The 26,161-nt window shown below is 40.7% G+C and overlaps 1 protein-coding gene across 1 annotated transcript; it reads left to right on the forward strand.

The window, feature by feature from the left end:
- Positions 1–384: 384 nt before the first annotated feature.
- ABHD5 (abhydrolase domain containing 5, lysophosphatidic acid acyltransferase) lies at positions 385–24,414 on the forward strand (the record flags this gene model as incomplete). Its single annotated transcript, XM_084279969.1, has 7 exons — positions 385–509; positions 13,910–13,995; positions 14,243–14,615; positions 17,582–17,736; positions 21,084–21,195; positions 21,751–21,937; positions 24,267–24,414. The coding sequence occupies 7 exons, from the start codon at positions 385–387 to the stop codon at positions 24,354–24,356; spliced, it is 1,128 nt and encodes a 375-aa protein (XP_084136095.1). The 3' UTR covers positions 24,357–24,414.
- Positions 24,415–26,161: the final 1,747 nt, after the last annotated feature.

The following is a 26,161-nucleotide window of genomic DNA, read 5'->3' on the forward strand; positions in this document are numbered from 1 at the left end:
ACGGTTCACGGGGCAGAGCCGCTCCTGGCCACGGCGGAGCGCCAACTCCCACAAGGCTTGCGCTCTGCCAGGCCGGGGAAGCCGCGGCCCGCCTTCACGGGCGGCTGCTACCGCGGCATCGGGGGTGGGAGGGGGCACGGGGAGGGGGGGGGCTACAACACCCCAGTCCCTCGCCACTCAAGGTCCCTGTCCGGCGCGGGCGCCAACGGCCGCTCGGGGGCGCGCGGGCACGCCCCTCCCCCGCCCGGCGGTTGGCAGCGGGGCCCTCCCCGGCCGCGGGCGACGGCGCTCTGGTCGCCGGTGACCGCCCCGCTCTATGGTGTGGGTGGCCGCAGCGGGGATGACGCAGGCGGCGGGCGGGCAGGCGGGAGGGAGGAGCCCGTGATGGCCGGTGCCGCCGCCGTCGCTCTGTCCCTTGCTGCGCTGCCGGCCGCCGCCGCCGCCGCTCCTCCGCTGTCAGCTCCCGGTCGCCGCGCCGCCGCTATGGCCGAGGAGACCTCCAGCGAAGGGTGAGTGGAGCGGGCCCGGGGTGACCCTCGCCACCCCCACCCCCTATAGATGACCTCGGCGGCGGGAGAACGCCCGCAGGGGCAGCCCGGCCGTGCCCGGCCGCTACAGGCTTTGCTCGCACACCTTCTCCCGCCCTGGCGGGCCTCCCCGCAGCCCGTACAACCCGCTGTGCTGCTGGCGGGCCGGTGCCGCCCCGGGAGGGGCGGGGGGGGCTTCCGCCTTACCGAGCGGCTCAGCTGGAGTACCCCCCCCGCAGTGCCTCCGGTACGGCCGCTCCGCCTGCCCCTGTGCGCTCCTGCGTCGCCTCGTTGCTCCCCCAGCGCGCAGGCACGCTGTCTGCCATCTTCCCGGCCGTGGCTTCCTCAGGCGGGTGTAGATGGGTTCCCGCCGCGGGCGGGCTCACGGGAGGAGCCGCTGACAGGGCCGTGCGAGCGCCGTGCCCCTGCTGCTTCCCCCAGCGCGTCGTCCCTGGTCGGGCTGTTGTAACCGCACACCTGCCTACGCCTATTGGCACGCGTTTTGCTGTCTTCCTTGCGTTACCGCTCCGCCTGCAGCCCGGAGCCCAGCGCGCACGCCGGTGTGTGTTGCTGCCACACGCTTTTCCACCGTCCCCTGTGCGTACAAATGTCCCACCTTCTCACCGGGGCCGTTCTGTGTGCACACTTAGAGGTAGAGCGGACAGTAGGGCTTGTCAGCCTCTCTGCCGCTGTGTCGTCACTCTTCCGGGTAAACCGTGGTACGAGTAGGAGCTGAGAGCACGTCTGTAAATCACAAACCTGTATGCTGTTGCTCTAACTTTTCCCTTTTCTGCTACGGTTTGCCTGCCTCTTCTCCAGCTATTTCTTCTTTCCTTTCGCTGTGCCAAGGCATTTGCATCTACCAAAATAACTCCTCTGGCATGAATTATCCTGCCCCTGTTCTTAACATACATCCTTCATACCTTTTTGTAACTACTTACTCATGCCCTCAGTATATGACTTCATTAGAGCTACTAATCACCCTTCTGTCTGAAGTGATGTAGTTCTGCACTCTATCCTGTGTACATTCATGTGATTCCATAATAATCACGTTACTAATTGGTGTCATATAGTCTTTTCCATGTGTGCTTTCTCATACCTTGTCTTTCAGTGTATGTTTTATTTCTCATCATATACTCCAGCTTCCAGTACACACCTGCTCTTACATCCTTTCATTGCCCCCAGATATATTGTCTGCTCTCCTTATCCCACTGTAGAATAATATAGTACCCTACCTCTGAGTCTGTTCACAAAACATAGGTAATATATCTGCTGGTCACTTACCAGTTTGTTCCATCATATCTTATGGTTCTGGTCCAAAAAAAACTCTATCACAAAATACCTAGCTGTGTTCTAGTCAGAACAGTGCTTTATCCCCTCTTTCACATGTGTATGTGTGCCTTCTATGCATTGTTTACATTAATTTTTCTTTATTTCTCTGTCCTTTAAGTACCAGGTGGTGTATGTCATTGCTGATTGCCTGGCCCTCAACAACTCATTCATTAGCTTTTCTTTGCCATCTCCCTGATGGCCTAGAAATTCCACTTAAAATTATTTAGCTACTTGGATGAAAATCATGCTGTGCATTCGTGACTTTATATCAGGGATGTTGCTCTTTGCATGTTGTTGTGTTATGTGTCTGTTATGTTATCTTTCAAAACTAGCACTCTCCGCATTACTCTCTTTTTAGTCCCTTTTCCAACTTTTGGCTTTGGTATTTCATCTGCTGTGCCAGCTCAATCTGACCAGAACTGGACTATTCATCTTTTCCAACTCCCTGTTATGCCTTTATCACCATATATACAAAGCATTCTCTTTTTCAGGTAACCTGAAACTTCAATGGCTTCCCTTTCAGAGCGCTATACAGTTTTGTCCACTCAGTAACTCTGCGCTTTCCTCCCCTCCTCAAACTTAAAATAGCATTTTAAAGTAATCTTCCCGCCACCTCCTGCCTCCTGCAACATTACTGCTTTGAAACTACAGTCCCCTTCTTAGCTCTGTGCTCTGACCTGTTCGCATTCATAAAATCTGTGTCGTTTGTAAAGCCTCTTGTTGATGGTTTATGGGTTTTCTAAGTAGGATTCTTAAAATAGCTCTGCCTCAGCCTGTTTTGTTTGTATGTTCACTCAGAGCATTAGCCTGAACTGTATTAGCTGTCTGGTTTGATCACACGGAGTGCTGAGTGCTGCTGAGACGGTGCCAGGCGCCCTCCGCTTCAGCGGCCTGTCGGGATCACAGGGTTGTAACGCTAGATGACCTGGGCATGTGGTTAGGAATCGCAGGCTACATTTTCAAAAGGCTTATCACAAGTTCCTCATCCTGGTTTACTCAGCTGGATAGCTTTTAAAGGGGGTTGATTTTCAGGATGTTGTCAGTGCCTCCCCCAGGCCTTCTGAACAATCAGGCTGTTTGTTGTGAAATCTTTCGGAATAAGCCCCCCCAGTTTACTAAAGATGTCTAAGAACAAAATCTCATCCTTCTTTTCCATGAATTCAGAAAGTGCATTAGCTTTGATGAAATGTTAAGTGGGCCAAGTCACTAGTGCTTTTATTGCTTCTATTGGTCTGTTCCTAACAATAGTCAAAATTAGCATATCTTCATTTTTTTTCAAGTTGAGCAAATCTCAGTAGGCAAAGGAAATTTATAAACAAGTTAAATATGTTAAATACTTTTGGATTCAAAACCCGGTAGCAGTGAGAGGAAGAGTTAACAAAACACCATGAAAACCACAGATGAAGTTGTTAGTGACAAGTATATTGAACAATAAATACGAAGTTTGCTTTACCACTTTTAAAAAACCCAGTGTGACTCAACTTGTTATGCAACACGCTCAGTTTGTTGAAATCTGGTAACTGTGTAAGCGTGGTGAGAGCGGAATACTAACGGCTGAGTTACTTTCTAGAAGATCGCAGTTGGAAGGTACTCATGATGTTGTCCTAACTTTGAATGAGAAGATTTGAGTAAACAAATGGTTTGGTCTTCATTGTGGGAGGGATTGCTTGGTTAACGCGTCACCTGCTGATGATTTCCAAACCTCTTCACAGCCTTGGTCCTTCTCTGCATAAGTTTTAGATGTCACCTTCTGCCTGTGAGGCAAACAGCCTAGCATAAGCCTTTTGCCAGTATTGAATTCTCTTACACTCACTCTGGATTCAGCAGGGCTGCTTGTGGCTTGTAATATAACTAGTAATAGCAGATACTAAATGTATGTGTGACTTTGGGCATGTTCTAGGGTTTCTGGAGCCTGCTGGGGGGCTGTCAGGCCCAGTTAGAGACCTGCCCCTCCTAAAGGGACAGTGTCTGTACCAGGAGGATCTCTGACTTATCTGAACTTTTATGGGAGAATCTGATCAAATTTTCCAACTGATAAATTATTAAAGCATCTTTTCAGTCTTATGTAGTGGTTTATCAAGATTGCTTGTTGAGGAAAGTCTGATTCTTGTGTTTCATAACTTTTGAGTATTTACTTGCAACTCTGACATTGTTTCAGGATAGGTTTTTGTGCATGCTTTGCATTTACAGCTGGAGAGAAGAGGGTATGGGAGGAAAGGTGAGCGTCTGCGTTTGCATTGGCTCTGAAAGATCCAGCCGAGAAGCTGAACAGCGGGAGAGAGGTCAGTAGAGAAGAGAGATTTGTGAGTCAGTGAAGCTGGGTAAGGGAATGAGGTCAGTCTGGAATAAGGTTAAGAGGGTAGAAGAGGATCATTTTAAGTGACACCAAGAAAACATGGTGAGGAATGGCGGAGGAAAGTGCTCTGAATGAGTCGTGGTAGAAAACTCACGATTGTAGGGTACCACAGAGAGGAGTGGAAGATACAAGTGTAAAAATGTATTCTGTACCACAAGGTGTAAGAGTGCCTATTGCCATTCAGAATGTCCACTCATATCTTGGAGTGAGGTAAGGAAGGCTCTTGCAATGAGGAAAACAAAGAAGCGGGGTGAGTCAGTGCTAGCCAGACTATGGTAGAAATTTTTTTCTTGATTAAATTTATTAAGCATCATACAGACACTAAAATCTTATTAATTATATCATACTTTTCCATCAGGGGACATTTGATACAATGGGTTTTTAGACCCATTTAACCTCTTACTTAGTTTTAAGACTACTTACTTGATATCCGAAGCATTTGTAACATAGGCATGCACACACAAAACAGTCAGTTATGAAAAGGGTTGTGCACTTTTTAGGTTTTCCAAGAAGTAGAAATGAGGTTAGGTAGCCCAAAACATTGACAGAGGTAACTGTTGGCCACCATAAGTTGCTGTGATAAGCCGTTCTAGTGATCTGCAGTGAAACAACCAGTCTTCAATGTGTATTCACATTCGAGTACCAATGAGTTTCATGTGTGTCGTATTTGCAGCTAAGGGAAATAGTCTTGTGCCTTTGATAGTCTTTCATCTGTGTTCTTGTATGGCTCCTTATGGAGAAATGAAAACACCCATCTCCTATTTAAGTTGTGACCCAAACTCTGCACTGCGGACTACAAACGGAAGATAAGCAGGATAGAGTGTGGGTGAGCAGCGCTGCAGATTTAGGAGAGGTGTGCATTTTGTTCTGGTCTTGTTTGATAGAACTTGTGGTCAGTCTGCAGATGTGGGCCTCTGGCTAGGTAGGTATGAGAAGGCTGATAAATACAGTGGAAGAAAGGTTGTGGTTATGCAGTATCTGAAAGGCAGCAGGAATACATCAGCAGGTGGATGAATAAAATGCTGGGAGAAAGTTATGTACTGTCTGAATGGAACCAAGAGGAAATTTTCATTTATATTAATTATGTTTTTCATCACAAGTTCTTAATGCAATGTGCATTAAGAAACCACTTAACAGCTGTGATAATGCTGAGTTCTATCAGACATGAATTTACTGTGGAAGAGGTGGAGGGAGGCAGTTGGGTCCTCAATGGTACCCAACCTGTGTGTTACACACCTGATCTCTATCACAAGTGGGACTGTGCAGCTCCCTCCCTTTTTTCTCCTCTGCATCTGTATCTTTGTATTGTCTCCCATCCTGATCCAGAGTTGATAATACGATTTTCTCTTGACTGTGTTTGATTTTAGCTTTGAAATCAAAATATAAAATAAGGGGCCCTTAGAAGAGATTAAAGGAAATAACCTTTCCTGACTTTTTTTTGTGGCCTGACATTAACCTGGCTGTGGTCATTTTGAAGGAAAATGTACATAGATTTGGAACCTGTGTAGCAGTGAACAGTAATAGGAGTAAGTAACAGCTGTATGACCACACATGTGGTTTCTTCTTTATTACACGCATGCTTAATGGTTTCTTGTATTGGATGCTAACAGAGCTACTTTGTGAGTAGTATGAGTGTCCCAGGTTGCAGCCTTGGACAGCAATCCACAGATAATCTTCATTCTTGTGGTACATAGTGAAAAAGCACGTGCCCTGGAATGGACACCCATGGGTGTAGCTAGAAAGGGCATCGAAGACATGACAAAAACATATTAATAAAAGGTATACAGCAAGGTGTACCTGTGGCTGAGGAGAGAACAAAATTGTCAGTCCACTCTGCTGCATGGATGCTCAGGTTGCTCAAATGACTTTCAGTAAAACAGTAAACTTCAGTAGCACTAAAATAGCCAGAAAATGTTCATGGGTTGTGGATTCACATTCATTATTTACATTCTCAGGGTAATTATGGTAAGTGATACCCTGTGTAGCACTGTTAGTGTAGAGAGAACAATAAAATTTGCTTCTGAATTTTTTCATTAGTTCTGATGTTGACTGTTCTGAACTTAGAGTTCAAGATGCAGCAGGGACATGAGGAATGCATTGTTTTTGCCTCTGACCTAGTGTGGCAATATTCTGCAATAACCTATCATGGGCTTTTTGTTGGAATGGGACTGATGTACATTACACTTCCTAGAAATACTGTGAGTTCTTCAAAACATTCTATTTTAATGTTACTGAAGCATCCAAGAGTTTCACAACATCTAATTGCATGGAACATCTTGGCTCTAAACTCATCTAAACAGAATGTTATAGCCAGGGTTATAAAGTTATCTGGGGGAAAAAATTGGTTTCCTTTTTAACCCATTCACAGCAGTTGCATATGTATTTTTTGTCACCACATGGCAATGTTAAACAGACATTTGTTCAAGGCTTCGGGTTTTTTGTTTCCATACCATATTCCTAGCTCTTGGTTCTGGTTCTTGCCTTCTTGGTATGCTCCTCAAGGTCTTTCCCTGAGGATTACAATGTTTTTGGTCTTTCCATGAAACGATTATGAAGTCAAACATGGAATATTTTTCTTCTCGTGCTATTTGTCTGCAACTGCCAGAGCCTAATTTTTGTTCTAGGAACAGCTCATTCACTGTGACTTCTACTTCCACTGACAGTGACTCGTAGTGTAGATGCAGCAGCTCTACCCCTGGATACACAGCCTTTGTGATAAGGTAGTTTGTTTATGCTTGAATGATTCTGACTGTATTCATTATTCTCAGAAAGCTGAAGCACTAAAGAACATGCTGCACTTTGGGGACAGGAAGGACGGACTAGGAGGACTCCTAAAACTGGTTATGCTCTTAAAAGTTCTCATGAAACCATGTTCAAGCCTTGTTCCTGAGACATCCCTGCCCAGTTAAATCCAGAGTGGCTGAGGTCATGATGATATGTTACTGTCTGTCAGTGGCAGCTCTGACTTAAAAAGTTGCTGGCTTCCACCTTCCTGCAGTTGTCTTTTTTTTTCTTCTCTTTTTTTTCCTACCTTGTTGGCCTATAGTTGAACTGGCAAATGAAGGGAATAGTAAGCTTTTAGATCTGATCTGATCTGATCTGCCTGAGATGCAGGCATTACATCACCCAGATCATGACATACTGACACCAGGAGGAATAAAAACACAGAAGTAGGGAGGGTGCTTCTCAGAGTTGGACTAACTGACAGGCTTGTGTGTGTTTTATCTTTCTCATTTTAAAAATTTGCTTTCCTTGACTTAACACTGAATATTAACTCTAGTCAACTGCTTCTGTCAGAGGTTTAAGTCTAATGTTTAAGTCTAATTACTTGCTGCATCTTGTTTCCAGTTTCATGCAGAGTGTGTTGCTTTCACATGATAAACATATTTTTCTAATTTCTTAAACTTTCCAAATTTAATTAGGAAAATTGAGTTCCTCTTTCATGCTAATCAGTAATGCATTCTGTCATTTTCAATTAAATGTGCTTCGCTTTATAGTTTTTACTTCATTTTATAGTGAATAAAATCTCACTGTTTTATTCTAACATATTATTTAAATAGAAGGATCATTAATTTTGTTCTTTAGGAATATACTTTATTCTCCACATTAAAACTTTTTCAAGCCCAACTTTCCCTCTCAGCAAGATTTCTGCTTTAAACTAGTAGCAAGCTTGAATGTGTCATTTTCTTGTATTTTACATGATTACAGTTGTGGAAATGCTAAAGAGACTGCTGGCTTGTCTGAAACCATATAGGAGAACTTGAACCTGTTCATAAAACTAAAATCACGATGATTAAGTGACATACTAATTTTAGTAGTACTACCTTCAGCATTTCAAAATTCTTACCTCTATTAGTCATGTAATACTGTTACCAAACAGAAAAAATGTTACCAAATCTACTTCAGGCACACTCAGTTCAAATATATAATAATAAAACTTTCATGAGCTGAAAGCAGTCGCCACTTCTGTATCTCTTCAAGTTTACTTTCCAATTCACTGGAGTTTTAGAAACATGTTTTCTTGCTCTTTCAGACACTAGTTTGAAAGAGGATTATTGCATTTTTCTCCAAAGTCTTTGTTTTTTTTTCCCCCAGTGATTTGTTAAACAACCTACATTCAAGAGAAATTCTCCTGGGAGTAAATAGAAAATAAGATGGAATTTGGATATAGTGAATGCTGGGAAGAAAAATATTTTTCTCTACTTAAACAGTAAGGTTTTTGTAATGTCAGTGTTGCTGGTAAATGTTAATAAAGAAGCACTAATTTGTCTTATAATTAATCATGTAAACAGCACCCTGTATTCTGGTGTTGCAGGCCATTAAATTAATGAAATGGGAGAAGGAAAGTTTATTATAACTTGACTATCTTGAACAGAAATTAGCCAGACATAAACCTGCCACATGTCTCTGACATTTTGACACACAAATTACTATTTCATTGTGTCACCCTTGACTGTTTCTTTGCTTTGTATTTCAGGTTATTACCCGTGAACTGGAAATTTAGTAACCAAAAATGGAATTTGCTCTGAAAACTTGGTAGTTTTGACCATGGGAGAAAACATATCCTACCTCTTAGGTTTTGTGTAAACTATTGCTGATGCTGAGGAATATGTAGAAAACATTGAATAATTCCTTTAATTATTGACCTCTTTTGAGTGTTGCTTACAGGTTAATGATAATATTTACATATTGGGGGGGGGGTTGGTAAAGCACTGAGTGCTATAACCTCAGTTCAGCAAAACACTTAAGTATATGACTAGTTCCATTGAAGTACAATGTTTAAGTGTTTTTATGTGGTGGGGTTATGTGAGAAATTGGAAGAGTAAGCCTTACTTATGCTTATCAGATTTAGATTTCAACACATTGGCAGTTCTGAATTCCTTTGCTAGCACAGTACTTCAAAAATACTTCATGCAGAAGCAAAATGGGAGAGTCTGAGCTGTCTTTCCATTAGCTTCCCCTTGTTTTTCTGTTATAGTGCAAGATTCTCATAACTTGGGGCTAGCTTGAATTGATGGGTGTTCATTACTGCCATGCCAGCTGGATGGCCCTGAAAAATCACCATGACATTCCTCTTGGTGCTGTATGGAAGCCATACAACGAGTTCTCTGTGTTAATTTGATTTTGTTTCCGTCCTTAAAAGTAGCTGGAATGGATTCTGAGAGGAGAGGAAAGGGTTAAAGCGTTTGAAAGATCAGCTTGATTCTAATAAGATTTAAGGGTAAAGCTTGAAATGGTTTACCAGTGAGTTCCCTCAGTGTTTCAGCTTTTTAAGTTTTTGAGCTTGTTCCTGAGCAGTTTGTCACATGGTCTTCACAAATTCAGCTGGAAATAATAACTGTGTTCATTTGCTGAGAGCCAGACAAAATCAGATGTGCAGCTTTGCTGCTGGTGCATTCAGTTGCATTCCCATTAATCCTTTGCACGCGAGTTATTGTGTAATTGTTGTGTTCCCTGAGCTCTGGCTTCCCTGCTGATGTCATTTTTAAGTCCAAATAATCTTCATGGCAAGAAATTCTACTCTGCACACTTCTGTCACCAATGCATGTTTCAGCACCTGTTTCTTGCTCTATAGTGGGAGTTTTGGTTACCTTACTAACTTCACAATTCTTAGTGAAAAGACGATTTTTATATCCAGTATGGTAGAAAGATCCCTGCATGTCCTGTCTCAGTGGGTCAAACCCACTGAGACAAACCATCATGTAGCAAATGGTGTTGCTTTTGTTTACTCTGATTTACTGGAGTTGCTTACAGGGTTTTTTAAATTCTGCTTTTTGGCCACATGGGCTTTGCATTGATTATCACAAAGAACTCGCAGGGGTGATGTACATGAGCAAAATAGCCTCTGGCAGTGTTCAAGGCCAGGTTGGATGAGGCTTTGGGCAACTGGGACTAGTGCAGGGTGTCTCTGCCCATAGCAGGGGAGTTGGAGCTGGGTGATCTTTAAGGCCCCTTCCAACCCAAACCAGTCTGCAAATCTGTGATTTTAAGCTTAATACATCTTGTAAGCCATGCATTCATAGAGCTGTAAGTTGGAAGCTTGAAAAGTGAGATAATGTGCTCTGTGTGTGTATATTTATATCTCCTAGATAGAGTTATAAGCAACTTCGGCTGAGCATTCATTAAACGTCTTTATATAGTAGAGCTTAATTTTTAAAATCCACATTATAAGCCAGAAATCAGATAGACTATTCAGCTGTTTGAGTGCACACCTCAGTGTTACAATAGATGTTTTCAGTTCTTCGGTGTTACCTAAGCTTTCATGAGCTTTTTGTGGAGTACGTCAAATTTTTAGCTGGCTGCAGATCCATCTGGTGCCTTCCACGTAGTCAATTCTCACCAAGCTAAACAGGACAGAATGGTAGAATTTGAGTTAAGTGTTTGCCATGTTCTTGGTCCAATTTGAAATAATTAGTGGAGGTGGATGGGTGGGTCTGGTTCGTTCTGCCTTTGCCTCTACTTGATTCTCTGTTCTTTTGAAAGTTTCCCTTGGGCAATGTCAGCTGCGCTGTGACAGCAAGATCTTGATTCAAATTAACATTCAAGTAACTAAGGAAAAACAGTATTATCCTTAGTTACAGGTTACACAACCTTCAATTACTCTTCACTCCTTACAGGTCTACAAAGGTAGTAATCCTTATTTTATATAGTTACTATATTTATTGGTTTTATCCTTTCTTATGCTTAGATCCAGGGGAACAGGACACTTTTGTTCCTGTCAGCCCACTTGTTAGGTCCTGCTGGTTATTGCTTAGTTTAGCCTGGATGTGTTCACTGGTTTACATTACTGCGTGGCCACAAACAAATATACAGATTAAATTCCATGAGTTACGTGCCTTGCTAATATGCTGTCAGTTGCCAGATTTACTTCACACTTTTTGATATAGCAAGCTGCTAAGCCCAGTGGATTTCTTAACTCCTCAAAATAAAAGATTTCACTGTTGAGGGTTTTTTTTGTAAAAAGAAAGATGGAAACAGAGTGCCTGGGAAGTAGTGGGTAATGATGAGAGCAGAGTGGGGCCAGCTCACAATGTGAAACTACTGCAAATGTGAAATCTTTAGTTTTCTTTCATATCTTCTCTCCATTACCAGTGAGCACACTGTCTTGAAAGGTCCATCACTTCTTGTTTGACATTAAATAGCTCTTTTAACTTTATATCACAGAAATAAAAATGATAGGCCAAGTAAGCAATTGACATTCTTGTGTGGATTTAGCACAGATACACAAAACAAATGATGCAGCCATACTCGAGTCTTCCAAAGCTATCAGAGAAATGACTCAAATAGATTAAATAGATGGTTGTTCTCCACATGAGGAAAAACATCTGACAGTGTGCTAAATAATTATTTAAAGTGGCAGGGACGACACCAAAGGACTAAGTTTTGAATATAGGTAACTAAATATCTTCTTTCTAAAATAACTTTTGAAAAAGTGATCTTTTTTTGACAGAAAGCCTCTCCACTTATCCTTTTAGTTCAGCAAGTACAGAATGACTGAATTGTGAACATAATTGTTAAGCATTTCAGCTTGCCAGCTGTGTTTGTCAAGGTGTGTGTATGTGGGGTCTCTTCTGAATGGAAATCTCACTATTTGTATAAACAGTACTGATACCCACTCTTTTTTTTTTTTTTTTTTTTTTTTTTGTGAGTTATCCCTGTTACACCTTTCCCATCCTGATACAATTTCCTAAATATTTTTCCTGAGCATCCAGGTATCTCCCTAAACCTGGGGGGGGGGAACCTGGGACCGTGAACTGTATTATTTCATTTTGGTCCTATCTCTGCACTGTCTCGAGGGTGACATGTTGCACCTGTACATTTCTGTAAAAATAATTATTAAAAAATATTTAAAGAAGTTTCTTTGCTAAAACACTGGTTTTGCCAAGAAGAAATGTTTCATACGGTTTTGGCTTGGGAGAAATAATGACCTGGTTTTGTGCTTATAACTTGAGTTATGCTCAACTAGGCTTTTTTACTCATACAAATGCAGAAAGTTTGGCTCAGGATGTTGGTTACATAGCTATTGTTTAATAATTTACCAGAGTAATTCATAACACTGGACACAATTAATGATATTGTTGATCTCAGATTTCACAGTTATTTGCCAGTGAAATTGGTTTTGGCTGGTGCCAGCTTTAACCTCGGAAAAATCTTAGGTTTAGATCCGTGCGTGGCAGCAGCACACTTGGATGTCCATTCCTGGAAGATGCCAAGTTCTTTTCATTTCTTAGATTGCATGAGGACATGGTATGGAAGGACATACAGACCCCCTTTCCAGTCAGTCCCTCAAGATGCCTCTGTAACGGTTTCTGCGGTCTGGTGGTGTCAGAAGGTTGTTTACAGAATAGCCAAACATTGGGGTGTTTCTCAGAGGAGTAAATAATACTGAATAGCAGTGGGCAAGGGTGATTGGATCATTAATTCTTTTTGAGCAGGTATGGTTTGGGGTTCTTTTTCTTAATATCCCCTAATATGTTTCTGTGAATCAGAATAGTGCAGCTTGTGATTGCATTCTATATCCACAGAAAACCTGTGCTGTATTATAAACTTAAGTAGCCATGCCTCTGGAGTGGCTCAGGCCCTTTAAAAGTGGGGAGAAGGTCCTTTGGATGAAGAACTTAGGGGCCAAGATCTGTAATTGGTTATTTATGTGTTGTGTACACTGACAAATTACTAACATTCCAATCTTTTAACGTTAATTGTCGTATGACTAATACTCACACTGGTTCAGACCTGAAAATACCATAGCAAAGTGGAAAGCAGTTCAGTGTAAGGAAAAAAGTGCTGAAGAAAGTAAATTGGCTTTGAATTTGGTGACCATATCATCTTCCCTATGAGGAATGGTCAGGGGTCCTACTGTAGCAGCCTGACACTGACAGTCTGAGCCGCTTTGAAAACAGGTGAGAGAGGGAAACAGAAGATTCTGTCTCGAAAACAAGAGAGAAGTGAGCACCCAGGAAGAGCTGCACCCGACTGCTGCGTCCTTTGAAGCACAGTGGGTGAGGCAGTGCTGCTAGCTGAGTCATTCCCTCTGCTCTCCTGGTCAAGCTACTGCCTCCAAGATAGTAACTGACAGCTGGAAAAGCAGCTTCTGTTGGAGCAATTGAAATTGCTGTTTTGTTTTCCTCTGGGACTTTGCTTCTCAGTTGGTAATGAAGGCTCTAGTTCTTTGCTTTGCTAGAATAAACCTGTTTATTTGTCACTCTTTAAATTTGCCTAGTGTATGAATCAGTTCAAGTTAGGCTGGCGAGCGCACGGTTTATTGCTATTCTGGAAATCATAGGTTCATGCAGGGTAATGTGTGTGCAGGCAGACTTCCAAGAGGGAACTTGAGAGGAGGCTGGAAACCCCAATTATTGTGTTAAATATCCTGCCAGGCTTGTCTGGTTGGCGTGAGAGCTGTTGTCCCTGGGTTCGCAGAAGGACCCTGCTCTGACGGAGGTAGTTCAGTGTGCTCTGATAAGAAGCACACAGTGGAGAAACAGCATCCTGTTTGAAGAATGCCCTTGGTCACAACACCACTTGATAAAAGTCAGGAGCAAGTGAATTCCCCTCCCAGTGCACACTCCTGTCCTGCACGATGTGTAATTTACATTGGGTTCTTACAGGAAGAACAGCAAAACAAATGCCTTCAAAGCATCAAATGGTGTAAAAATTACCATCTTGCTCAAGAAATTTTTATTCTGTGTTGTAGGCTAAGATGGTTATTCAGCTGGCTTCCTGCCTGGTGTCCCACATCACTGCTGCACCTTAAAGAAGCTGAGGACAAAATGCTGAAATGTACGTCTTTGGTTTTTAATAAAATTCATAGATATAACTAGATTTGCTGTAAATTTACATTCAGTAAACATGAGATGAAATAAACGGGTTTAGAATGAAATTTTCTTTGTTCCCTAATAGAGATACTTGATTGTAGCCTCTGTCCTTTGAAAGGGAGCTACTATTTAAAACAGTGGTTTCCATAGAATGTACTTCATATATTATCAAGCATGTCTAGCAACACCATTTTCCCCCTCTCTTTCTTCAGGTATTGCAACCACATACAATAAACGATACGTGTATATATCTAAAGGAAATAAAATATGGACAGTGACATTCTCTCCAGACCTCTCACATAAAACTCCACTTGTTCTCCTGCATGGCTTTGGAGGAGGTGTTGGACTGTGGGCGCTCAATTTTGAAGATCTCTGTGAGAACAGGACCGTTCACGCTTTCGACCTCTTGGGATTTGGGCGTAGCAGTAGACCACACTTTGACACCGATGCTCGGGAAGCAGAAAATCAGTTTGTGGAATCCATAGAAGAATGGAGAAAGGAGGTGGGGTTAGAAAAAATGATTTTACTTGGACACAACCTTGGTGGATTCCTGGCTGCTGCTTACTCGTTAAAATACCCATCAAGGTACGTGGAAGTAAAGAAATTCCTTTTCTGTATTTGACTAGTGATTTTAAAACAGGTTTTATCTCGTCAGGCTCTTTATAGATTGAATAAATGACTGCTGATTTAAAGAAACATGATGCTGAATTTTAAGCCCAAAGTATTAATCATATGGTTTCTTTCCAGGTGAATAGAAAAAAGCTGATATGGTATTTCACTGTACCTCTGGTTTTGTTCAGTGCCAGCTTGCCATTGTTGTATGGTGAAATAGCAAAGATCATATTTATGAGTGAATGTTTTGTGACCTCTCATGATCAAACATAGGCTTCTGAAGGGAAAATAGGCCTGTTTCTGCCAAACTTCCCATCACTACAGATAAGACTGAAACTTCTGAACATACTTCCCCTAGGTAATTTCTACCTGTATGTTAGCAGTCGACCTGGTGCCAGTGTGATGATGCAAAAATTTAGTGGCTGTTTGATTTAAATTGCCTGTATGCCACTTCATATTTCTTCTTTACAAAACCATCCAGCTGCAGCAGTCGAGTAACTGTATTTCATCACCAGTTTCTGCACCAGTTTGTGGCCAACAGCTAATCAGTTTTTTCCATTTAAATTAATAGTTTGTCTTTTTTCTTTTTTTTTTTTTTAAATAAAGTCTGATTACATAGCCCCTGGTGAACTAGGGTCCCACCACCTGAGGTCATTCTATGCCAGAAAAGGACATTGCATTTGTTTATGTACAGATAGTGGACTCTGTCAAAAACGGTGAATGTTAAGTTTAGCTTTCCACATTGTATGGCAGATTCTATATTATACAAAACATATCTTGCTCTCTATATTCACATCAATTTATACCATATATATTTCTTTATCTCTCACTTGGAGATTTTAAAATAAATTTATACGTTTGGTGTTTTTTTCTAAAGCACTTTGCCTCTTTCTTTCCAAGTGGATGACAGCTGGCACGTGTGGCTGGAAGTGATGTGTGAAAGTAGACGTGTTTAAATCCAGAATTGCAATGAAAAAATGTAATCCTCTGCTCTAGGGATGTAAAACTATTGCCCTTTGGGGCATAAATGAACTTTTAGCTACCTGCAGTTACTTTCTTGTAGGGATCACTTCCAAGTTTCTTACCCCTTCTTCTGAAGCATCTATAAATGGCACTACCCCATCCTTGTGGGATGAGATAATATTTCTGCCCCCTGCTGAGTTACATCAAAAATGATACTTCACGTTTACATGCTTCACTGTGCTTGTGTTGGGGTTAATTAATTTGTGGGTGTTTTAGTTTATGCTCTCACATTACTAATGTTGCCCTGAAATTAACATGATAAAAATAGCAAATTGACTAGTAGGGTCTTAAGACAGCATTGAATCAAGTGATATATATATAGCACAGCTTTCAGCCAGATTATCTAACAATGCTTTAGAGGCTTAAGGGATTCTGGATACATATTGTTAGGAAAGCAGATCTGTTACTCCAAGCTTAGGTGATCCATTAATTTACTACGTTGTACCAAAGTTGTTCACGGGACAACTGAGGTTACTAATCTAAAAAGATTCCCCTTTAGAGCATTTCCAAGAGGTGGTGGGTTGTGATTTTCAAATACTGCAACTTCTGTACTTCTGCTTTTGAAATGATTCTCATGGTCAACTTCTCCTTATCCCAAGTTACGTTTTGGGCTTGATTACCAAAGGGAGAAATACCAAATAAGGAGGAAAGTATTTAAAAATGAAACATGAAAAAAAACCCTTATTCTGTGTCTCTTCATGTGTTTGCTACATTAAATTTAAAGCCATAGTCTGTGCACAGAACTGGTGGCTGTCCTGAAGAGCTCTTCATTGCTTGCACTTCTGAGCCTCTAATCTCTCCTGCTCGGTTTGTGTAGTTAAATTCTACCCAGTCCGCGCTTACAGTTGGCATTTGCTGCTCTGTGCAAATGCGCTCACGGCTGAGCTGACAGCCAAGAAACATATTTGTGAGCTTAATCCTTTCCAACCCCTCATTTCAAGCACAGATTTTTGGTTCCCCAAGTGATTATAGTCCAGAAATAGCCTACGGAATCACTTCTGACACCGTTTTAAGCACTAAGAACTCTGCTGAATTAAATATCTCATGGCTTTGAAAGGGAAGAAAGTCAGGAAGAAAGTAAAGATGATGAAGCTTGCATGGAAAATCACCTTAAATATGCAAAACTATAGTTAGAGTCACTTTTTTAGAAATGGGCAATATCTTGGACAGAGTAGGTTTTGTTATGGGATTAAACAGAAATGGACAATTCCAATCTAGCAAGATGAAATAAATTTTTTACTTGAGGGGGATTTGCAGCCTGAAGTGATTGATACTTGTATGAACTGGGGACTCCTACTATGCCCTATATACTGAGGTTCCTTTGGCTTGCAATTTTATGAATTGTCTCTGTCGGTTTCTTTCATGATCTAAAATCAATAAATGTAGAAAATGTCTGTGTATTTTGCCTCGCTCAGTTCAGATTTTACTTTGAGTTTTCAGATGAATTGTATCTCTTCTTACAGCAGACATCTTAGATGGCTCGGAGAAGAAAGACTTTCAGCAGGTTTACTTAAATGAAAGAGATGCGTTTATCTTCTTTTTTTCCCCTCAAATTAAACTGTTCCTGCAAATACTATTGATTGAGCATATAGATTAGGCTATTTTTAAAAATAGAAGCACAACTGGCCTTTTTTTTTTTCACGTGAGTATGACAGCGGGTGTCTATTGAATACTGAGGTTCTCTTTGTGACATGAGCTTCCAACTTTCTGGTCTTCAGCCATATGATTAATTGCAGTTCAGTCTCTCTAATTAGCAATCGAAAGGAAAACTATTGATGAATCAGCAGCTAGGTAATAAGCCTTTATGATAGAAGTGACTAAACCAGGTTTCATAGTCCACAGATAGCACATTTCCGTTGTATGCAGTCAAAGAAAAACTAACGTACTCTAAACCTCTGAACCTTTTTTGCCAACAGGGTCAAGCACCTTATCTTAGTGGAGCCATGGGGTTTTCCAGAGAGGCCTGACAATGCTGAACATGAAAGACCAATTCCCATCTGGATCAAAGCACTAGGAGCTATATTGAGTCCATTTAATCCATTAGCTGGGCTGAGGATAGCAGGACCCTTTGGTGAGTTTTAGCTATTCTCAAATACCATTTCTGTTTTCATTAAATACAGCCATGGTGTAGATACCCCATTAACATAAGCTTTGTTTCAAGCCCATATGACCCACAGAGAAAAGAGTTTGAGGAGAAAGTGAACGGGGTTGAGGAAAGATGAAATCTTTAGGATAGGAGGGCAAGGTCTTTCTATTCAAAATACTAGTACAGTCGCTTACAACAAGCTACTTCATATTATTCTAGGCTAGAGTTAGAGTGAGTCAGTGGACGTCTGTTGGGGAAGCCTGACAAAGAGGCATGAATGTGAAAAGGGTTTTTTTCCTCATTGCTTTTGGTCGCAGTCCATTTAGTTTCTCTTCCAACTGCTGTTTGATGGACAAACAGGATTTCCAAATTTGATTAACATAAGAAGGCAGTCTCTCAAACTCATTTGTCTTTGGCCTGGGTGTCAAGAAGTTAGATAGAAACTGGGTTCTTTCCAGTAGACATTTTCTTTGTACTCTAGCAAATGTTGTGAGTTTCATGGGTGTCCTGTGCTACAGTGGCAGCCTGTCCTTTGTATTTCTGTGTTTCTTCAACAGTAGTGATGAGCAGTTAGATAAACACTATATACCCTAATGCTGGGACTAGGTAGGGATGACCAAAGATTCTAATTGGTTTTAGTTTATTTGGAGAGAAGGGTGTGATCAAATCTTAAATTCATCATATGTATTCCTTCTGGAGGGGAAAGAGGTTGTTTGTCTATTACTGCCTGTACTACAAGAGTCTCTGCTGGAGAGGTTGGAAGGAGATACCCTTCAGGCCCCTCATAAGTTACAGTTAGCTCGCCTCTTCTTCATTTTTAGTACTTGGACTGAAGATAAACCAGTCCAAAACTAGCTTTGCTTACTTTTAAACCACATCACTTTCCTTAGCTCTTTCCATACAGTATATGCTTTAATATGCAGATCCATTTGTTTTCAGGAGAGTGACAAAATTAGCTTTTCAGACAAAAAATGTTTTGGACGAACAGGATTCTTTTTTAAAAGTAAAATGTTAATTTCATTAACAAAACCACCTGAAGCATATCGAGCACAAAGCACTGATTTAATGCCTTTTATCCTATGACAAATGCATGCATAAATCAATCCATGTGGAAGAGTTCAAAGTTGTCTGCCTTAGCAAGTAAGTGTAGTCAGATCCATGCTGCAGAACCAGACCCTGGTATCCCCAATCTAGCCTTGCCTATAACTTGCTGAGGAGGGCAGTGCTTTTCAAAATTTTTCACCCATTTCTCACTCCATGTGTTAAAGAAGTTTTCCATCATCAAGTTAACATGCAGTTCTTGACAGGTGAAGTGGTTCTTAGAGAACAGTAAGTTTAAACACTGTGCTGCGAGGTAGGCATCAAACCCAACCTGGTGTAGGCATTGAGCCAAACCCAGGTTTCTATCAATATGTGCATGTGCTTAAGCTGCTGGGCAGGCATAGCTGTCTGAACAAGAGCAATTGGCTTTATAGTGAGGATCAAAGGTATGAGTTTGGAGTTTAAATATGAACCAGGGTCTTTGTGATAGCACAGTGGTATCACATGGATATTTAATCAGACCTGCAGGCAGATACTTAAACCTGGGAGGGAGATGAGAGATCTTTTTCATTGCCTGGTTTCCAGTTAGTTGATTTGCATGATTTCCTGCACTTAGCTGGATCAGTCACCCAGGAGGCTTGTGGTATGGGATGTCACTGCTTAGATTGGATTTGTGAATTCCATTCCCAGAGCTGAATGCCTAAAAATTCTTCCTGACAACAGCCATGGCACTGTGACCACACCATTCTTGTGGAACTCAATCTTCCATAGTGCTATTTCTTTCAGCCAGTCAATTGAGGGCATCTTCAGTAAACATTACGAGAACGAACCAGTGTGATTTCATTCCAAATTTTGTCCCTTGTTTCATTCTCCCACTTAAATTCCCAGGGAAGAGAATGGTTTTGTGATTGGACCCACAGACAGAGCACTTCTTATCAAAATGGAAAGTGAATTCTAAAATTCCCCAACTTTCTGGCCCCTGGCTACTGGAAATGGGGGTGCTGTGGCCTGTATGCTGATAGCAGTGGAAGGCAGAGAATTAGTGTCTTTCTTCCAGGTTCTCTTGTTCCAAGCCAACTGTATTGTTCGTGTTCAAAAAAAAAAAAGCCCAGACAGACACATGCAGAAGTCAGCAATTGAACTCTCTATAGAGAAAGTACAAGCATCAGAGCAAATTTCAGAGTTTTTTGCAAAATCTTCATGGCTTCAGGACATAAATTGCTCTTTCATTAGGGAATTCTATTCTCTTGCACTGTTTTAGTTTTCTAAATTGATTTAAAGAATACATAAGGGAGTGTTGCAGTAATCTCATCTCAAGGTTACAGAAGCGTAGATCACTGTGACATAAATAGTACCAGGCCTTTGGCCAGGAACAGGTGGGAAGAAGTGACGTCATCATAATTGCACAGATTAACAGCAGTGTTTTCAGTTCATAAACCCAAGTGGTAAACTGTGAGCCTGTCTCTTTAGGGATAAATAATATTCTTAGACTGAAATTAGCCTTTGGTGAGGCTCTTGTCCCAAAGATCCATCTGTTCAACTAAAAGAGGTTTCTTCCTTAAAAATGTGGTTCAGGATAGGAGCTTAACTTTAGAAAGCTTGAATCGGCCCCTGAAAGGATCCACTTGTCTTCTTTGGCTGTTAAGATAGCAAGAGATTTCCTAGGTGAACTCTCGTAGTTTATACCACTTCTACATCTTATACCCATGTCAAGATTTCCACGTGTGTTTTTCAGCATTGCCTCCTGTTCTTTCAACTAAACACTGGCTAGACGAACTAGCTTCAGAAGAAGACTTCTGTAAAAGGAGATCTGCAGGCTTGTATTGTATGTAAGGAGGAAAAACAGCCCAGCTTTTCCAGCAGTGCCTTCTGATTCTGAAAAGTGGGATGCTTTTGTCCCACACGGTGCTACCAGAGCAAGGGGAAAGATGGTGGTGTGTCATGTAAGGCTAAACACACAGCACAAAGATCCTCTGCTCAGAGTCCATGCTGGGCCCCTTTGCTTGTTTCTTCCACTGCTGTGGTGGCCCTTCTCAAACATTCCCTGTATGTATTCAGTGGGGATTGAATTTACCCCTCTTCTGGTGCAGCAGGAAATCCTTTAGAATGTTTATGTTTCATTCCTGTTTGGTGTAATGCCAACCAGCTGGTGAAGCAAACTTTGTTCATCAAGCTTAGCAGCGAGTTTCAAGGGAGTGTGTTTGGAGGGTCATAAAAAAGCAATTAGGCAGTGTGATAACATTGTCCATACTAATTCATCCCCTAATGGGTGTTTTATTTTTTTTTAACAGGATTAAGCCTTGTTCAGCGTTTAAGACCAGATTTCAAGCGCAAATACTCGTCGATGTTTGATGATAACACCGTGGCTGAATATATCTATCACTGCAACGTGCAGTCACCCAGGTGAGTATGAGTTCCACAGTGTATGTTTTGAAGTCTTTCATTTGCTGAGTGCCTGCTACTCCCTCCAATGGCCATGGCAAGACTGCGCATCTTCTTTCTTTTCCTTTTTAAATTGTAACATTAATTGTATTCAATTAAAGAAAAAAACAGCATTGCACTTTTTCTGAATTCCAGAAACTGAGAAGTGTAAAGCTATCCTAATTCTGTATTTCCCTTAAACTACCAGTGAGTTAATTCTGAGAGAGTTTAGGCACTATTTTTTAAATAAAATAAGATTACAGTGGTTTAATTTGTAAATAATTTCTTTTTAAAACCCTTTAAAAATCAGACATTTCTTTTAAGTGTTATTACTCATTACTGTAAAAGCACAGCTCTTTCTGTTGAAAGTCACATGCAAACCATGAAAACCTTTTCTCAATAGTATTTCTTAATAGTAAAAAAATGCCAGCCTCGTGCATAGCCTGCGTTGCCAAAAGGCACAGACACTCCAATTTAGAGAAAAGGCAGCTCCAACGGAAATTTAATTCTTTTTTTACCCTTTTGAATGACTTGAAGTGGTGAAACAGCTTTCAAGAACATGACTATTCCTTACGGATGGGCGAAAAGGCCGATGCTGCAGCGGATTCCACTCATGGATCAAAACATTCCTATCACTGTGGTCTACGGAGCACGTTCGTGTATAGATGGCAATTCTGGCAGCACTATCCAGTCTCTGAGACCAAATTCCTATGTGAAAACAATAGTAAGTTCACTTTTAATGCAGTTGGTTTATTGTATGGATTTGTTTAATTGTAACCATGTTCTTTATACCAGTGAAAATGACGGCCCTTTGATTTAAAGGCTGGGGTAATAACTTCCAATTTCTGTAACAAAGAAAGAAAAAAAGAAGTGGTAGATCAGAGAAAACCTAGACAAGAAAGGACTGACTTCCCAGAGTAAGAAGGAAACTTACTGTACCACTCACTAGAAGCTGAATTAGATCTTTGAGCAAGGTCATTCTTCTGCTCTACAGAATATTTTACTCTACAATGTAGAGTAAAATAATAATAATACTTCTAATAATAATAGAAGTAGGTTTTGTGGCCACTAGGAAGTATCCAGACTTTTGTCTATGTTTTAAATCACAGCAGTCCTGGGATGTGCATGTGTGTGTGACGCAGTGAGGAGGCTCCCGGAAACTCCTGCGATCTGTCCATATAATGCTTTTGTTTCTCTGATAAGGGAGTGCTTTGTACCTGGTGCTTAGGTACTTGTAAACAGCTTTCTGGAAGTCATTAAAAAAATACTTAGTGCTGTCTTCCTAGCTAATTTGTTCCTGTTCAGAGGCATGGCATGATCATTTCAAACCTGTGTACTTGCAACTTGATAAGAATGCTCGAACTGCATTTTTTTGTTGATTTCTATAAAAAAACAAACGAATTTAAAAGTATTCTTCACACATTGTCACATCAGTCAGCCGTGATAATTGAATATGCATATATGTTACAATGCCATGAGGTGATAAAACGTTTGAATACACCAGCTGTCTCCTTACTGGTGTCTAGATCTATCTGGGCAGAAGTGTATAATACGTGATGTGGATAGTATACTATGACAGATCATTCAAATAAAATTTTATAAGCTTGATACAGCTGACATCAGAGCTGGAACTCAGAGAAAAGACATCATTACTGAACTGTTTATATGTGTTAAAGAGCATAAATATGTTTCATGAACATTGACATTGAGGCTGAAAGTGTCACGTAACTGCTTAACCAGAGAGAAAGTTGTAACAAAAAGTCACTGGTAGAAGCACACAGTAGATTGCTAGAATAAGCATGTACTGTCCCAGCAGATGTTTCCAGCCTTGTCAATGGCTGTGGAAGCTTTATTGCATTCCAGGTTAAAGTTTTGTCAAGCCAGATACACATTCTAAAAGCGAAACTGGAGAGGTAGACATTATGGGGACCTTGAAAAAAACATAGGAGGGAAAGAGTTTTCGTGAGGCTGAGACTTGGATTGGCAGTGCCATCCTTGGCAAAATGCACAGAGGGTCCAGGGTTTTATTATGTGTGCTTATTTTTAATTTGAGGTGGGGGGTTAATAACACAGCTATACTTCTCTGGGCTTTAATTAGAGATTTAAGAGGGAGTGTTGTGATAGAGGGAGGGGAAAATGGATTTAAATACAAATTAATCTTGGACCGATTATAAAACGGAAAGAAAATAGGTTAAGTACTTTCACTGTGCACTGTGTTGATGGCGTGCTTTGTTCTGGTTTTGGCAGAGAATGATACATTGTAGAAATAGGGTGAGCACTCTGTGTGGGTATGTAAGCCCTTCATTTTGTTCCATAGCTGCTGTGAAACAACCTGGGTCACAAAAGGGGTTTTTTCCCCCCCCGTGTTTTGCACCATTTGGACTTGACTTGTCCCTGCTTAACATAGCAGCCGTTAATTGAGAGGGTTGAAATCTGCTTCCACAAGTCTAGAAAATCCCCAGCAATTTAAGCTTCTGAGTTCTTAATCATTTGTCCTAGTACCCTCTTTAGTCTCTTGCACAGCATTTTTATAATAAAAGAACAGAAGTTACTTGATGCTGTCTCTGATGCAAACAGTCACAGAGCTAAAGAGCAACCTGGCAGAACTATTTGAGTGGCAAATGAAGGGGATGAAGACGAACCAGAAGTTCGATATGTAAAGCACCTTCTCCTGAGTTTGCTTTGCAGTGGCTTCTGTTCACGTCAATAGTGGGTTTTTTCCAGGAAGGTGTGCAGTTGAATAAGCAGTAATTACACCCCCTTTTCCCACGTAGCAAAAGCTCCTTCAACAGGTAAAGGAAGCTTTTGGTTTTCATTGTGTTTACAGCCCTTTTTAGGCTGTAGGATACCACCTCCTGGCAGCAGCCATGATGACTCTATTAACAGGGGCTGGGCAGAGAGATCAGTTCCCCTTTTGAAATTTCTCTTTCCAAGTAATAATGTATCAAGTAGGTAGTGTGTCCAAGTCGGGTTCTTCACACATCCCAGTGCTTATTTATGTGCTCCTTACATTCTTGTGGGTTTTGACCTGTTCCTTCACCTTTATCCTCTAGGCCATCCTTGGTGCAGGTCATTACGTGTACGCTGATCAACCTGAAGACTTCAATCAGAAAGTGAAAGATATCTGTGATTCTGTGGACTGACGGTCTCCTGCTCTGTACAAAGTCACATTTAACAGCAGCACTCTCTAGGAAATCACTAAAGGCCGCAGAGCTAATGGGACAGGCTCTGTTTGCACACTTGTTTCTTCTAAGAAGCCATTTGCACACATTAACCACTGAGTGCCTTTTTGGGCGGTGGGGGGGGAATAGGGAGCTTTGAAGCAAACTTTGTACAGCTTTGTTTGAGAATTGTCTTTTGACTATTGGCCTGTCATGTATGAAATTACATGTAACTTTTTAAACTGGAATTTTCTTCAAAATTTAATTGAATTTTGCACATGTGGAACTCTCTAAACTCTTTGATAGCACAGAGACCTGTATCGATACAGGTACAATGTATAAAATGCAAATTGGTTTCTCTATAAGCATTTGTATTTTTTAGTTGGTGTTACATAGCAAGAATATGGCAATACATATATATATTAGTTTTGGAATCCAGAACTCCATATAAAATATTCCAAGAGGGTGTATTTTTTAAATTACTATTATTGGAGTGATAACAGCTTATGAAGCTGAATTTGGGAGAGGGACAGGGCCAAAATACTGAGCAGTGTCTGTCACTGAAACGTGTGTGTTAGTTTGTAAGGAACTGGAGCTCAATATTAGGAAATCTTTCTTCTGTTGGATTCTATTTCCATTTATCTCAAAGCATCTTTTTCCATCTGTGCAGCTTTTACGGAAGGCTCGATTTGTGAGAGTCAATGATGTCACCAGCACTCATGCTTGCCATAAATATTTTGATATGTAGATTTCAATGATCTAAAATACAGAAGAGGGCTTGTTAGTTACTCCATCTATTTTTAACACTTTGCTGAGAGGTTTGTTACTAGCCTAAACCTAACAATTGTAGGTAAGTTGACAAGATTTTTGAGGAGGGTTGGGGAATGGCCATCTGGGTAGTGAGCATAATTCCCTTTTTCTTTAGGTAGGAAACGTAATAAATTGAATAAATTCAGCGTGGAAGAGAGGCAGAGGGAGGATGTCGATGTTCTCTGATTGGGAACTACAAGAAGTTAGTGTGGTTTAGTTAACATGCAGCCTCCTTATAGGAAGGATTATTACTGAAATGAACAATACCACTGTAATAAATTATATGTTTTGGAGATTCTTTATATAAATACACATATTTAATCCGGAGTTTCAGTATCAGAGATAATTGGGTCTCTGCACCTTTTTGAAATCGTAGTTTGACGTTAGTTTTTCACATGCCTAGTAAATTATATTAAGCAAAATACTTTGTCACTTTAAAGCCAAATTATATGGTGGCTTGTTTTTTAACAAGTTTACATAAAACTCTTGATCTACTTTTGAATATTGAATTGACTACTGAAGAGTTCTTGATACTTTTATACATAGAGAATTTGAATTAATGATAGCACCATCTTAAATCTTGAATAGAATTATGTGCAATCTTTTTTTTTTCTCAAATTAAGGAATTGTTGCACATATTTTAAGATGTGGAAGGCAATACCTGCTGCAATATTCAGGAAATACTATTAATGTGTTCCCAGCCAAACGTAATGTCTCTCTCTCTGAAGGAGATATTTATCTGTGTGGTGCTATGTAAACATTAACCTTTGTGACTGCCTTGACTGGTAGCACTTAATATCTAACAAGCTCAAGATTTTAATTAAAATTAACTATTGAATTAACTTAATTTTTCAATAGCAGATGCTAGAATTTTTGAACAAAATGTTGGGTTATTTGCTAAAACCTCAAGTTCAAAATGGAAAATCAGAATATAAGCTACAAATTATCACTCATATCTACCATTTAGGTGGATATCT

The sequence above is a fragment of the Gallinula chloropus genome (genome assembly GCF_964237585.1).
Source record: "Gallinula chloropus genome assembly, chromosome: 2".
NCBI lineage: Eukaryota > Metazoa > Chordata > Aves > Gruiformes > Rallidae > Gallinula > Gallinula chloropus.